At 41.0% G+C, this 16,532-nt stretch overlaps 1 protein-coding gene across 3 annotated transcripts in view; it reads left to right on the top strand.

The window, feature by feature from the left end:
- Window positions 1-16,532, top strand: part of LOC124145585 (sodium/glucose cotransporter 5-like) — a 51,814-nt gene that overhangs the window by 19,847 nt on the left and 15,435 nt on the right. The window contains exons 2-7 of one of the 3 annotated variants that reach the window (XM_048389184.1): window positions 9,131-9,201; window positions 13,823-13,894; window positions 14,610-14,714; window positions 15,208-15,267; window positions 15,696-15,800; window positions 16,339-16,444. In XM_048389184.1, coding sequence (XP_048245141.1) covers window positions 14,694-14,714; window positions 15,208-15,267; window positions 15,696-15,800; window positions 16,339-16,444 — 292 coding nt within the window. In that variant the 5' untranslated portion in view covers window positions 9,131-9,201; window positions 13,823-13,894; window positions 14,610-14,693. Of the gene's footprint in view, window positions 1-9,130; window positions 9,202-12,900; window positions 13,183-13,822; window positions 13,895-14,609; window positions 14,715-15,207; window positions 15,268-15,695; window positions 15,801-16,338; window positions 16,445-16,532 lie in introns of those variants that run through there. The other 2 variants (XM_048389183.1, XM_048389185.1) reach the window with 2 other exon arrangements.

Genomic DNA, 16,532 nt, shown 5'->3' with positions numbered 1-16,532 from the left:
CATCCTAGACGTAGTCTCTATCAGAAGCGTTTGGCTTGTGTTGGGTCCGACTTGGCCCGGGCTGTCAAAATGCACTTTAAACACACAAATGTATCATCAAATGTCTTTAAATCTATAGACTAGCATTATATCTACCTATATACAACTTTATAGTGTCTCAGTTCGCTGTATTTAAAGAAAATAAGGTGCTCAAAGTGAAGCCCTTTTCCCTCTTCATCCTAGACGTAGTCTCTATCAAAAGTGTTTGGCTTGTGTTGGGTCCGACTTGGTCCGGACTGTCAAAATAAACTTTAAACACATAGATGTATCATCAAATGTGTTTTATATCTATAGATTAGTATTTTGTCTACCTATATACCACTTTATAATGTTTCAGTACATCGTATTTAAAGAAAACTGGTCCGTTAAAGTCAAACACTTTTCCTGTATTTTCTTAAGAAAATCTCTGTCAGAAGTGTTGGGTCCGACTTGGCCCGGGCTGTCAAAATCAACTTAAACCTCACAGATGTATATTCAAATGTATTCACATCTATAAACGAGTATAATATTAACCTATATACCACTTTAAAGTGTCTCGGTTCGCTGTATTTAAAGAAAACAAGGTGCTCAAAGTGAAGCCCTTTTCCCTCTACATTCTCAACATTTTCTCTATCAGAAGTGTTTGGCTTGTGTTGGGTCCGACTTGGCCCGGGCTGTCAAGTCATCTTTAAACTCACGGTTGTATCATCAAATGTGTTTATATCTATACTTTGTTTTCTTTAAATACGATGTACTCTGACGGGAACATAAACATCATAATGATAATGATGATGATAGTTGTTTATGATGAGGATGATCACCATATTTTAACGTCTGAGTTGTGATTAACAAGGAGGCCTTTCATGATTGAATTTAATCGTGCACTATTGCACATATTTATTTATCTGAAGATCCTCTTGTGGAGCATGTCAAGACTGAAAACAAGTCATTCAATGGATTTTCCTAAACGACCCATTGATGCAGTACTGAATATCAATGTTAATGTTTATTTTGTTGATGGTGCTGGACGGTACAGAAATGAGTGTCAATCAAGCGAAGTGCCATATCAAATCGACCTAGAACCAGTCACCTGCTACTCGAAAACGTCAATGTGTGATTTTGTGTCAAAGTTGATGTCCAGCTTGACACAAACACAGTATCTTTGGCATGGTTCGATCCTCTTGTTACCGTAATGTGTGGTTTTGACTCCGAGACCATCAATGGTACGACCCAGAATATGCAGAGGGCGTCGTGGGAAATGATAATTACATATAAAATTCTTTGGAATACGCCCACATACAGAGTCAGACGTATCCAAGTGAACAAACCTGATATGGTCCTTTTTGATAAATCCAATGAAAGCATTGTATGACCGATTTATCTGTTTCTTTTGAAACTAATGAGATTCAGGAGAAACAAGGCAAAGACAGTATGAGGACCGTACTAACGAAATGTCAAGCTAGCTTCCCAAGTTGATATACTCGCCATTCATGACAAGAAAAATCCCGTTTCCTGACGCTTAAAATAGTGTTTATATTAATTAAAATGCACACATTTCCAAATATTCGAAATATTCCAGTGTCCATACCGTCCACTATCCTTGAAGGATAATGATGACGTAGACGACAAAAACGACAACGACAACAACGATGTGCTGGTTTGACTTTCAGAAAGCATATGATTCTGTCTGTTTGGGAATGTTTGGACATGTTGTAGAAATTTTCGTCCACATCGTCCACTATCCTGGAAGGTGTATCTTGCCACATATGTTTGCGGGTAGAGACACAAAACCAAATAAAGACATGACACATGTGTATGCATACAATTTGGAATAATATGGACAGTTTACAATCCTAGACACATTCCACATTAAGCCATGTTAGATCATGTTTACACTGCTGTTTTATGTATGAGAACACAAGAAAGTACGGATTTGTCAGTCATTTAAATCTCGGGTTCAGCAAATGTTTTCGTATCTATTTTTAGTAAAAATCGTTAGGAGTTTTGCGATCAGGGTGTTAGTTGTCAATTTTAGGTGCTTAACATGCACTTTAATGAATCCTTGGAGTCTGTAACCTTGAGAAACGTTGTAATGTTATTAATACCAAAATCAGTAAAAGATAAAGCATATATTTTGTGACCGGAACTAGCATGTTCGAGCATGTTTTGTGTACCATCAAAAGCATGCCAGTGATGACATTTCTTCAAAACATGACAAAATCCCTATCATCCACAACACGAGAGATATTGACCACGAATGTGTGTACCGAACTCTCGAACCTATTCTCCGATCACGACCGCCTCACCATAAAAATACATATAGATTTGGACCTGTGAAGATCAGGGTTAGAACAGATCTTCAGCAACCAATGCTTGTATTAAAAGGTGACTATGGTTGTCGTTAGATGCGACTAACGGGATCGGGTTGGTTGTCAGGCTCGCTGACTTGGTTGATTGGATGCATATCATCTTATCCCAATTGTTTGGATTGATGCTCGTGATGTCAATCACTGGATTGTCAGGTCCAGACTTGATTATTTGCATGACCTCCGTCATATAGCTGACATATTGCTGAGTGTGGCGTTAAACAAAAAAAACCAACAAACAAACAAAACATATAAATTTAACCGCTTATTTCAAATTCGAGATAAAAATACATAGCGCCAATTCGAACTCCCAATCTGACTTTACAATAGAACTGTGTACCATGATATCGAAGTTTGAATTTGCCACCGTGACAGCTTTAAGAAATCTTAATTAGAATTTTACTTAACTGTAAACAATTCTCCTCGATACAGGTTGAGGAATCCGTAATGAAGTCAAAGAAAGTGATCATTTGCAACATTGTCAAACCTAGTTTCATCCACAGAAACCACGGACCTTTTTCGCAAAACTAAAATTCAACTCAATCCTTCACTTGTTTTTCTGTCACAATGTTTATTGATTATTACCTGCGAAATACATTTCAATTAGTCATCGAGATACATGTCAATTAGCCACACCTTACACCTGTTGTATTCTGAATTGATCGTCTATGCAATCGTATTTCTATGGATCTATAATACACAGTCTGTTACTCAGTTTTATTTCGCTTATCGACTTTCTACATAGGTGAACAGGGACATTTATTTTACATGCAAACAACATGTTATTCAGGAAAATATAATTACATGATAGGATTTTGTGAACACACAAATAATTATTTATTCAAACACCTCTTCCTTTAAAAAACATATATATTAACACACACAAATGTTTTTTACAAACAATAGTTGATTTTATGTTTCCAAACAAACCACACGCAAGCTATTGTTGAATTTTAAAATATAGCCAAGGTAAATGTATCCACAATCATATTTAATCACAAATATCGTTCTGTTCTATATAAATGTAACAAGTGAACTAACCATTTCAGTGGATCTCAACATGGACAAAACTGTTGGAGATGTTCAGTGAGTGAATGTTTATTTAATGACGTAAAAACGTAGATTCTTTCTTTTGGTAAATACATGTAGCTGTACATCTTATAGATGTTCCAAGACAAAATGATATAATATCTACCTGTATACCACTTTATAGTGTCTCAGATCACGGTATGTAAAGAAAACTTGGTGCTCAAAGTGAAGCCCTTTTCCCTCTACATTGATGATACAGCTGTGTGTTTAAAGTTGATTTTGACAGCCCGGGCCAAGTCGGACCTACCACAAGCCATACACTTTTGATAGAGACTATGTTGAGAATGTAGAGGGGAAAGGGCTTCACTTTGAGCACCTTGTTTTCTTTAAATACGATGTACTGTGACATTATAAAGTGTTGTATAGGTAGATACAATACTAAGCTACAGATATTAACACATTTGATGATACATCTGTGTGTATAATTGATTTTGACAGCCCGGGACAAGTCGGACCGAGCACCACTTCTGATAGAGACTATGTTGAGAATGTAGAGGGAAAAGGGCTTCACTTTGAGCACCTTGTTTTCTTTAAAAACCGCGATCTGAGACACTATAAAGAGATATTTAGGTAGATATAATACTAATCTATAGGTGTGAATCCATTTCATGTTACATCTGTGAGGTTTAAGTTGATTTTGACAGCCCGGGCCAAGTCAGACCGAACACTTGTGAGACTGTTGAGAGTATGGGGAGAAGAGGTCTACTTTAACCAACGTGTCTGCTTTACACACGATGAACAGTGACATTATTAAGTGGTATTTACATAGATATAGTACTATCCTATATATATAAACACTATGCCGACAGATGGAAATTCGTATCGCGAGAGCTAGAAGTATTTGATACGTTTCAAATCTTATTTCGTTTAACGATTGCTCTTTTACATGTTACCTAGATCAGCGACGCTTACACACAGCTCCACTTTCTGGATTTCAAGCGATTTACTCCGAAATACCTAATTATGTTTCACGTTTTTGGTTGGTGATTGTTCATTAATGTCATGTGTGTATGTTGCATCAATAATATGTAGGTATGATCGCCGATAATGAAGTAATTAGCCAATAACACTTTGGCCCGTCTTGGCCCGACTTTTAGGCAATGCCCTCATCGGTTGTCTAATACGGTCAAGAGTAAGATCTTCCGGAAGACCACTGCACTGGAGGTATGTGGATTATTGAGGAGGTACTACGTGTTTGGAACTGGGAGTTGAACACTAAGCACGTTTAGAGAAGAGCTCACAATAAAACGTTATGGACTCGCGGACGGACTTGTGTTTTCATTTCAAGACGTACATTTATCAGGTTGAACTTCCTAACTGTAACAATAACTGAACTTTACGCCTTTTATACACATTTGTGATGGGGCAACAATGCGACAACGAGACATATTTTGACCTTGAAAATGTCGCGTTACGGCATCGTCGCCCTTTTGTAAAATAAAGAAAAGGATTATCAAAGAGCGACAATGCGAACACGCGACAGTGCGACAAATGGCTAATTGTCGCACTTTTGTTAATTTTGACACGTTTTGCTTGATTTTGTAAAGGCGTCAATGCGACAATGCGACAATGTCCCTTCCATAGTAATCCGTGCAAATAAAACTGAGTAATGAAATAGAAGTCTGACATGCCAGTTAAAAGATAGAGTGTTGCAGCTTCTGATTTCATAGATCTTCAAGAAGGGTTATCAATAATGGGATGGGTGATGAGTTCAACTGCATACGCTGTGATTAACAATAATGCTCCGAGTCAATACATTTTGTCAAATGTATGACATGTATTACGTGAATGAACATATTGTTTATACTCGTCCATGTTTTTGACGGACAAAATAATTTACATGCTCGGTAAAACTGAGGACGGACATCATTGTGTGTTTCCGTGCTTTGTTCAGGTGAACAATTGACTTGTCCTTGCATGTGTTTGTGACGGGTGCCACTTGTGTGGCAGGATACGCTCACCTTTTCCCGAACACCCATTGGATGACCTGAACCACTTCGGATTTTTATCCCACATCAGTCTGATACACCATGATATAACTGAAATACTGATATACTGTACAGTTGAAAATGATGTTTAATGCGATTACCGTAGTGTGTTACTGCAACTGTTCATATTTTGTGCAGTGATGTTATGTAATATGTAAAAGAAAGCATATTCAATTAGCCAATTGATTTGAATAGAATATACTTGCATCAGTGTATTTTATTAACGCCCCCAATCGTAATTTAAACACATAAAATAACAGATCACGCATGGTGCCTTGACTTACTACTAGATTTAATGGGCCACCCCGGAATAAAATAGTTCCCCCCAAAGCGAGGAACATATGTTTTAGTTTGTTTACAAGAAATATATTCCAAACAATATCCTCATTAGATGAGAAGATCTTTCACAGAATTACCTCAGTAAGTCAATTACAATGACAGAGCGTTGTAATACATTTACATCAAGTACAATACGTCAAATTGGCCGACACGATAAACGTGACGGGAGATATTTTCGAAGTTGTTAATTAACCTGTGGCTATTTCAAGCCTTTGGCATCACTGATCAATTGGCCGATCATTGAAAGGTGATTGTGAAGATGTGTCAAATAGATACTAAGGTAAATTCATAGATTTCTGTAAATTGTCACTGCGACAGTTTGGATATTTTTTCGTGTTTTTTTCTCTCTGGGATGGGTTGTAGCGAGGGTATCCTTAAATGAGCTTGCAACCACGCTTCTGTATGAATTCGTACCAGGGAATTCCAAGGGTTTTCCCCAGGAATGTGGAAGAAGTCAGTGTTTACGCCTTTTCAAGAATACAGTCACGTGAAGAACGTCATGAGACCGACCTCGCGTCCAAGTCGTATATCTTGTAAACTTTACATTAAAAAAAAAGTTATTGTTATAACCAAATGAAACACAACCCATTGTCCGATAGGGGTAACTGTACATAGCCGTTACCACAATAAACTTAGTAACATTGTTTGGTTTGACTTCTTGGCGCGTGTCTGAATTCCATTAACATGTAACATATCCTAAAACTAGCTTATCAGCAAATCTCGCTGCACTGCGCGCGAGAGATACTAGAGCAAGGCATGCCAGAAATACGAAACCTAAAGCTTCCGAAAGGAAGCCTTGGACATCACGTGCGTCGGGGGACCAGCGCTATCTGATTGGCCGTTAACAGTTGTACAAGGCGGAGCAAAAAGCATCGTTTTTCCGTCCATTTTACGCTTGAAAAACTCGACCCTTTTCTGGACACTTTCTAGACGCTGACCAATTAATCAATTTTAATGAATTTTTAGTCGTTTTTCCGTCCAATGACCATATACGGAAAAAAACGACGTTTTCGTGTTTGCAGTGTGATATTTAAAAGTAAGCTTTTTGGATATGGCAATATATTTCTATATTCGTCAAATTATGCTTACTGGTAAAGTTCAAGTTACTAAATGTTCCAAATTTTCAACCAAACTTTATTTACTTTACATTCTAAATATACATGAAATAAACTCTCAGATACTGATCCACGAAAAGACAAATGTTATCACCAACTAACTTCAGTTTCAACTGTTATCTTGCACTATGAATAACTCTTTTGGGGAATCTGTACTGAAAATCTAATGATTTAACATCTTTGGTACATTTTCTGAATTGAGAAAATACACTTTGACATTACCATGACATATTTGAATTGAGCTGCCAAGAGTGCCAAGGCCGTCTCACCATCTGCTGCAGTTAGACGTAGACAAATCCCATATATAAGGATGGGTACATATTTTGGTTATTAATAGTCAATTTGAACTCTCTTGTTATTGTTTCCATAGTTTAGGAATATTTAGCATAATTTAAATATACTCTATTGTTGTCCTTAAAGTGTGATATGTTACTTTTAGTTCACCAGATGACAAAATGCAATAATTTTATTTGGCAATTCATATATCCGTTTGTTAAACCAGTTATGAAATAAGCAGGTTTTTGTCGCTTTTGTTGTTTGAAGGCCTACTTTGGCTAGCATGATAAACAACTCTCTGCACTTACTAAGCATTCACCTGATGAAGGAGCAAGAAGTAGTCCTGAAACGTCGTGACAAAGAATAAAGAAGTTGCTATCCGTCAAAAGTGTCATGTCTTCCTATACTGTATCTTGTGTGACTTCCTACTCAAGAAACATATGCTGTGTCTTGTGAGTGTTTGAGTTTTACGCCGCTTTGAACGGTTATCCAGTTATATGGCCTCAGACCACAGTTAGCGCCCCCCCCCCCCCCCCCCCCCCCCCAAAGTTTTACCATGAACCGGAAGAAAAATAGGAGAATATAGTGCCCAGTTTAAATGGGCTGTTCAGCCTGTGGCAATTTTTTGGTAGTGACTTATGATAGCTTAAATAATGAAAGATTAGACATTGTAGTTTGCTGTCAATTTTTTGTTAGCCACAATCTGTGAAGGTATTGATTCCAGCTTCCAATAAGTTGACCCCAAGTTGAAGGCCGCTGTGTGTGTTTCGCCTCGAAACTTCCGGTGAGCATTGTTGACAGTGGTTGCTGCGAAAGCAAGGTGGTGGATGCTGGCCGAAACTCTGCGTTTTAAGTGACAAGTGATAGGTTGGTCCAGCATGCAACAGGAGAACAGCCTCCGACTGATAATAATTATGGTGGGCTGCCATGTCACTGTAGATAGCTAAGAAGGAAATTAATTGTGGTCTGAGGCCATATCACGGCGTGCCTTTGACGTTCACCACTTTGGTGAAACCAACGAGCACGGGTATGGTGGGGACAAACCTCAAACCATAATCTGGCCCAACTGGGATTCCGACCCACAATTAGAGTTTTCCCGCCACTAGTTGGCCACGTGATACACGCCGTCTCCTTATTTCTCTGGCTTGGTAGTTGATATACTGCAGGTTCATCAAACGTGATTAGTATTACAGTGCTCTCTGCTGGATGTCAAGCAATATCACACTAAATATACATAAAGGCGAGAATATCCCCGTGAAGATTCGGGGTAGAATAGGTCTTCAGCAATCCATGCTTGTCGTAGAAAGAGATTTGCTTGTCGTACGAGGCGACTAACAGGATCGGGTGGTCAGACTCGCTGACTTGGCTGATGCATGTCATCGTATCCCAGTTACTTGGATCGACGCTCATGATATCAATCACTGGCTTGTCTGGTCCTGACTCGATTATTTACAGACCACCGTCATATAGCTGGCATATTGCTGAATGCGGAGTTAAACAACAAATAAACAAACAAACAAAGGTGAGATTTGGGGTTTTAGAGAATAAAACGTGCCAGTGGACTATGAAAAGACTATCAAATAAAAAAGAGTATTAATAAAGATCATCAATTGCAATTTGGGTAATTTGAAGGTTCAGATTTTGTGGAATTATTAGATAATTAGATAGAATGTCCACATAAGTAAAACACACACGAACTATTCGTTTCTGACCCAAAGATTCTAAAGGCACAGGCTTCTACTTCAGACCATTGAAATATCCAAAACAAGACGTCTGGTATACCGACAATCCTATGGGTACTCATCCATTGGGAAACACAATGGCACTTCAGTGGTTCCTAAACCAATCATTCCATGAGGGTAACAGTTGCTACTGTCGAACTCAATCCAAAATGTTTGATGTTATCACCTTGTGAACTATACTGTTTTCTTTTAATTAGCGTAGCCTATCCCTGTGATTTCTGAAAACTTCGAAGGAAATGGAGGAAAAGATGGGCAACTTAGTTCGAAGGTAGGTTCCCTGTCCCCCTTTGCACCCCGTAAAAGCGATTTCCACCCCCCCAAGCCCACCCCAACCCCCATGGCGTAAGTATCGGACATATTTCGACTTTGTGAAATTGCAGGAGATTCAAAACGGGACCCTAGATGCTGACTGTGACGTTGTGCAAGGCTTCATGCTTTAAGCTTTAAACGCATTGGTGTGTGTGTGTGTGTGTGTGTGTGTGTGTGTTTGTGTGTGTTTGTGTGTGTGTGTGTGTGTGTGTGTGTGTGTGTGTGTGTGTGTGTGTGTGTGTGTGTGTGTGTGTTTGTGTGTGTGTGTGTGTATGTGTGTGTTCTAGTAGAACTGGTCGGTTCGGAGTCATTATACTGCGTCTGAGAGGGGTATTCATGCTAACCATGGTATCTCAGTTCGCTAGTACTATAAAATCGACATCAGTACAAGCAGCCACTCACACACAGTCGCTCGGCATTGCAGGGACACAGATTGTGACACATATTATTTACTTCTTCTGTCAAGTTTAGAAGAGGTCCCCTTGTACCCGATGCAAAAATCACCTGCTAAAGTTGTGACTTGAATCACTTGCTTGACCCTGGCAATGGACGATGCTGATATTGTCAACCACTGGTTTGTCTGGTCCAGACTCGATCAGTTACACGCTGCCGTCATATAAAATGAATACTGATGAATGCAGAGTTACACAACATGCACAAGTTCAATCAATATTTATTCATGATTCTGAAGGTGACCATTTGACTTGGATGGACACAGGTGGACACGACAATAAGTGAGTGAGTGAGTGAGTGAGTGAGTTTGGTTTAACGCCGATTTTAACAGTATTCCAGTTATATCGCGGCGTGTCAGCTGAACGTGGGAGGAAAGCCCGAAGTGATGCAGGTCTCAGACGTTTACAACTTCGGTGAAACCCACGAGCACGGGTATGGTGCTGACAAACCTAAAAACATAATCGGGGCGAACCTGGATTCGAACCCACAATCAGAGGTTTCTTGGGTGCCCAAGGGACGCAACTCTGCACAGCGAATCGCGGCGCCTTAGACGACTTGGCCACCCGTGCCCCCACGACAATAGGACTGCATCGATATGCTCAAATCCATGACACGACATAATTCTCATCATTAATCCCTATTGGGATTCTGCCAACCTATGCTTGTCGTAAGAGGCGACTAAATTGGATCGGGTACATGGTCAGGTTGATGGCGTATCAATGTATCCGTGCGGCGTGGATCGTTGCCCAAATGCACAATATCAATTCAGACTCGATTACTTACCATCTCCCCGTGGCAAGGGAGTTCACTGACTGCAAATGTACAGTTTCCACTCTTGCCGAACTAGGCTGGAATTTCCGGGCTCGACTGTAGCGCTACCAGTGGCTATTACGTGTTATATCCCTTCTACATTCCCCTATTGTCCAAACAGATTCCACCTCTCATATCACTTACATTTGCTTCAAATAAAATGGCGTCGCCCAGTAAAGACGATCTGATCGATTGTCAAGATCTATATTGTAATAAAACTAGTCTTACTTCGTGAAGGGCATCAAATCACGTGAGCACCGTGATTAAAACCATGAAAGGAGTTTGAAACTATCTCTTGACGCTTTGTTGTCAGTACCCATGGTTTGCAAATCCTGCAATCGAGCGAAATTTGCACAGCAGTTAACGAACAGGAAGTCGATTTCGTTCCGCAGTTTTGATTGGACTATGCAAAGACTCGTTAATCCAGCCAAAATATAAATCCATAATTCCAGCCTTGTTCGGCAAATGCTGGAAACTGGACTTTTGCAGTCAGTTAACCTCATTGCCTTGGGAAGATGTATATTTACAGGACGCGTCAAAAAGCTTAAATAGCGTGGCGTTCTGCAACACACACACACGTACACAGGCACGTGTGTAGCCACCCATACGCACACACTCAGAATAACAAAATTGGCAAGACGTATTGATAAGTAGAATATATAAATATGAGGATCAAGAAAAAAACCATTTATTGTAATCTTGTTCTTTCGAGAACATGCAATGGACGAACAAGCAACAGCGATCCTCATCTTTAATACCACCACACTGCAAAACTTGCAAATACAGTAAACTACGGTTAAAACGAACTCAAAGGGGCCACTAAGTTTAGTTCGTTATAACCGTAGTTCGTTATAAGCATATGTACAGCATATATACAGCAGTGGCCGGGCCAAAAATTAAGTTCGTCATATCCGTCAGTTCGTTATAAGCGTGGTCGTTATAAATGTTTAACCGTATTTTCACATGTCCACACGTAAGTCAGGGATTGTGTAAGTTGGCTCTAACGACATTATGTTATGTTTTATTGATGTTGAGGATGAGGATGAGGATGAGAAGCTTGGTATTTAGGAATTTTCTTTTTGTCTGTGTTTAAGCAGTCCATTGTGCGATACCGACTATCATGAGCATGCGTCTATGAAACACTATCAAATAGTGATGACACCAGGTGTTCGCGAAAATGTAAGCATATCCTACCCTACCGGTGGCACCCGTCACAAACACATGCAAAGTCACGTCAATTGTTCGTCTGAAAGTAAGTACTGATAACCCCTCATCTTGGTGCGGATATTGATTTTGTTTGGTTTTCTCGCAGTGTATATATGTATGCTTGATGTATTTATCATTGCTATTTGTCTATGTATATTTGTTTATCTATTCAATGTACTATTATGTTTTACAATGTTGAACCAACGTTGGGTGTTTGAAGCAAACAAAAGATAAAGATGATAAAATCGCCTCTTACGACCCCCATAAGTTGCGGGGGACAATTCCGCACATGGCCAGTTGGAGCAGCACTTTAGTAATATGGAAAGCTTGAACATCACTGAGTGCGGAGTTAAAAAACAAAACATCAATGTGCATGTTGTATCTAGACTGTTTGTTTGTTTTTTGTTTGAGTCTGGACCAGGCAATCCAGTGATTGAAGTCATGTGCATCTATCCGCGGAATTGACATACGATGACATGCATGTTCTGTTTATTGATTTAGCTGCAAAATTCGAATTATATGTAGGAAATTAATGTGGATGTACGTTGGCGTACATCCTGAGTAGGCAGCTACGCGCCTCATTACAATTGTGATAAGCGTAGATACGGTCTTTTAGACTCAGTGCAATGCGTTTAAAATAAACCAGAACGTAAACTATCTGCGAAGTCGAGCACTTCCGCTGGACCGTATTAGACTGTTGTTAGACTGTTGTTAGACTGTTGTTAGACTGATCTTCTCAGTCTTGATCTTGAAATTGGTTTGACTTCTTAACGACAACTTTGCATCTGCTCATAAGTAATGGGTGTAATTTATGATACCAAACAACGTTAGTTAATGAACTAGAACCCACCATTGTCATTTGCCGTTATTACGTGTTGAGCCAAGCAGGTGAGGTGGGTAAAATGGGGTTTAACGTCGCGTTCAAGAATATTGCACTTATATAGTGAATGAACGCGCGTGCGTGCGTGCGTGCGTGCGTGCGTGTGTGTGCTTGTAATACCCCGGACTAATATCGTTTTTATTGTGCCATGCCACATGTTAACATGAATACCCAACTCAGACACAGTATACTAACTCCGAGCCGACCAGTCCTTGTTTTAGCCCTTTACGCCGATCGCCAGACAGGGTAACAGCATGTACCATCCTTGAACGTCTTTTGGTATGACGCGGCCGGGGTGCGAACTCCGGACCTTCCGCTGTCCGCTCTACCACTGAACCACGGAGCCGATCCCTAGCCAGGCAGTGCTCTATTCTGGCCGCGTTATCGAGGGACACACTATCATCTGGTGTGTGGTATGCTAAACCAGATCCCAGTGAATCGAGGCGAGCTAGGGTCTTGACCCTAGTGTCTTGTTACAATTTCTGGGGTTTGTCTCATGTGAAAAGGATGTCGACGCCTGGCCTCGAGCACTGGGGAGATATTACTATCCTTGTTGCGTACTTTGTCCTTGTCCTGGCTCTAGGACTTTGGGTAAGTATATTTACATGTTGATATCATTATGCCAGGTGATCTCAGAATTTGATTGATATTTGTCTGGTTCCATAGCCCAATTACAACTCTCCATCGCAGGCGAGGTTACACTCTGTGGACATGACACTACTGACGTCGTAGACGTCAAAGTGACAGTCGTACAGGCTGCCTGGCTCGAAGACATTCCCAACGAAGTGAGTGAGTGAGTGAATTTGGTTTTACGCTGCTTTTAGCAATATTCCAGCAATATCACGGCGGGGTACACCAGAAATGGGCTTCAAACATTGTACCCATGTCGGGAATCAAACCCGGGTCCTCGGCGTGGCGACCAAACGCTTCAACCGCTAAGCTACCCGACCGCCCCTGCCCGACGAAGACCTCACCGTATTGGCTGATATCCTACGGCGGATGCTCCCACACTCCGGCGCAGTGGTGACTTAGCATAACATAATACTATGCTGGCTGGCTGCCGGCCGCAAGGAACTCTGGGTAGGACCCCCTGGACCCCCTTGGACCCCCCCTGGACCCCTCTCTGGATCCGCCTTTGCCCTATACTCCTGTACCATCAGCACTCGTCCTTTTCTTTGCTTCAGTACAACCCTTAAATCAAAATATACGCCCACTGCTTGTTTTGCTTCAGGCAATATGTCGACCAAACCGTGGTACAGTAGAGAACTACTACCTGGCTGGGAGGAACATCGGCTGGTTCCCCGTGAGTCCTTCTGTCCTCAAACCATGACGTCATTGATATCTTACTGTTTTTGTTTTAATAACTAACCCCGCTCACAGAAATATTCCAGCTATAAGACGACAGCATGGAAATAATCAAAGTCAAAATAAGTTTATTATACAAAAGGCCTCCGGCCCATTTACAAGAGAGAGTTACGCATGTAGATACAATCATAAATCATAAATCGTGTTTGGACAAGACAATCCTGTGATTGATGTTATGAACAACGTCCCACACCGTCGGGGTACGAGGACACCGAGCCTGACCCCCCAGTCCATTAAGTCTCCTCGTACGACCCGAATACACTGCAGGTGGAACCCAGAACCCAAAATCCAGAGGGAACTTACAGTCATTGTGATAGTATACAGTTGATCACATTTGACACCAGCAATCTAAGCAGTTAAACTAAGAGATATCGTTTGGGTGAGGTCCCTTATCTCTATGACATTGTGGCTTGTTAGCGTTGCATTTTACTCTAGCGAAACTGCTTATTACTGTTTTTGAAAAGTTGGAAGAATGATTTTTAAATGATAGAATCTCACCCAAGTGTCTTTTAATATCAAATATATCAACACTCGTCGATAAGAGTTTAAAGCTAGTCTATGAATTTTAAACTTTTATCGACTCACGTGGATTTACTTGATATCAAAGGACACGAGGGTGGGATTCTCTATTCCTTGTGTCCATGCACGTGCAGGTTGGTGCGTCGGTCTTCTCCAGCAACATCGGCAGCGAGCACTTCCTTGGCCTGGCTGGACAGGGGGCAGCGGCGGGGATCGCCATGGTTACCTATGAATTCAGTGTAAGTTGGGGCCCGTGGCAGTCAGCCATCGTTTTATAAGTCAGGTGATATATGTCATAATGTTCACAGAAAAACAATATCTCATTTCTGCCAACATACAATTTACCAACATTGTATCTGTTAGTAGTTTGACACCTGTACATGGATCAATTATGGACTATCTGATTTTTCTGAAATTATATGCGTTAACATAGAAAAAGTATATATTAAAGTGTAAATTAAGGGGACACGGATGGCCCAGTCCTCTTAGGCGCCTCAGTTTGCTGTGCCCTTGGACACGCCAGAAACCCATGATAGTAGGTTCGAATCCCGGTTTGCCCCGATTGTGTTTCCAGGTTTGTCAGCACTGTACCCGTGTTCGCGGGTTTCCCTCCCACATTAAGCTGACACACCGTAATATGACTTGAATACTGTTAAAAACTCCCTATCATTTTTATCTGAATAGTTTCATTTAAAGACGAACACAGTGTTAATGACTCTGCTGTGTCAACAGGGGATGGTGGACTTGATCGGACTGAGCTGGTTGTTTCTCCCCGTGTATGTCTCGGCTGGGGTGAGTAAATATCACACCGGTACAGTACAGTGCATAACTAACTCCCACATATGTTACTGACATGGCCCCCGGGGGAATGCCGGGTTAGTGAGTGAGTGAGTGAGTGAGTGAGTGAGTGAGAGGTTTTATCGCGCTTTTCGCAATATTCCAGCATATCACGGCGGGGGACACCAGAAATGGGCTTCACACATTGTACCCATGTTGGGAATCGAACCCGGGTCTTCGACGTGACGAGCGAACGCTTTAACCACTAGGCTACCCGACCGCCCCGAAATATGACGAAACCAATTCAAATGAAATAACAGTGATCATTTTAAAGGCTCAGTAAGTTATGGAAGTTAGTTGGAAACGTTTAGAATGTGATAAAGTATGTTGTAGTATTTATGGACGTATAGACGTTATTGTGAACATTGACCTTCACCTTGCAGGTATACACTCTCCCCGAGTACATTGGGCGGCGGTTTGGTGGCCAGAGGATGAGGATCTACCTCAGCGTCCTTTCCCTCGTGCTCTACATTGTCACAAAACTCGCCGTTAGTATCTCTTAATAGTGATCTAAAGTGTTACAATAGGACTTCCTAGGGACGTCAGGTTCGTCCACGAGTAATATGGATATGATTTAAGTCCTGGAAAAGAAACCGAGCGTATGTTTCGAAGCAGTGACGGAAAAAAGTAGTCTCTAACAATAATCTCAGCCCCCTCCCCCAGGAACCGAAACACCGACCCCGACACCAACCAGCCTCATCCCCCACCCACCCATATTATATTAATTGGTCGGTCCTTTTCGTAAATATATAAATCTGAACCTCTTTAATACGAACTTATCGATGTCTCCGGATTGTTGTGTTCAGACATTGCCTGCCTCGCTGTGTGTTTCCCTCATGCAGGACAAACTTGTAGGGGATTAACGGGTCCCACCTTGATACACAACATCTAAAACAAGACTACGCATTCACTGATTAAAGATAATTTGTAATTTCTCAATAAGGAAAACATACAACTTTATGGTTATAGTTGAAACTGAAATTTGTAAATTCCGAAGGCGCAACTAGTTTTTGACCTGTACTGTAGGTCAGCATCTACGCAGGAGGTCTGTTCATCAAGCTTGCTCTAGGATGGAACATGTACATCTCTATAGTGGGGCTGCTTGTCGTCACGGGCGTGTACACTATACTAGGTGAGTTAGTTATGTCCGGTACTGTAGATCAGCATCTACGCATGGGTCTGTTCATCAAGATGGCTCTAGAATGGAACATGTACATCTC

The sequence above is a fragment of the Haliotis rufescens genome, unplaced genomic scaffold (assembly GCF_023055435.1).
Source record: "Haliotis rufescens isolate VD_foot unplaced genomic scaffold, xgHalRufe1.0.p SCAF_8, whole genome shotgun sequence".
NCBI lineage: Eukaryota > Metazoa > Mollusca > Gastropoda > Lepetellida > Haliotidae > Haliotis > Haliotis rufescens.
This window is presented reverse-complemented; position numbering and strand designations above follow the sequence as displayed.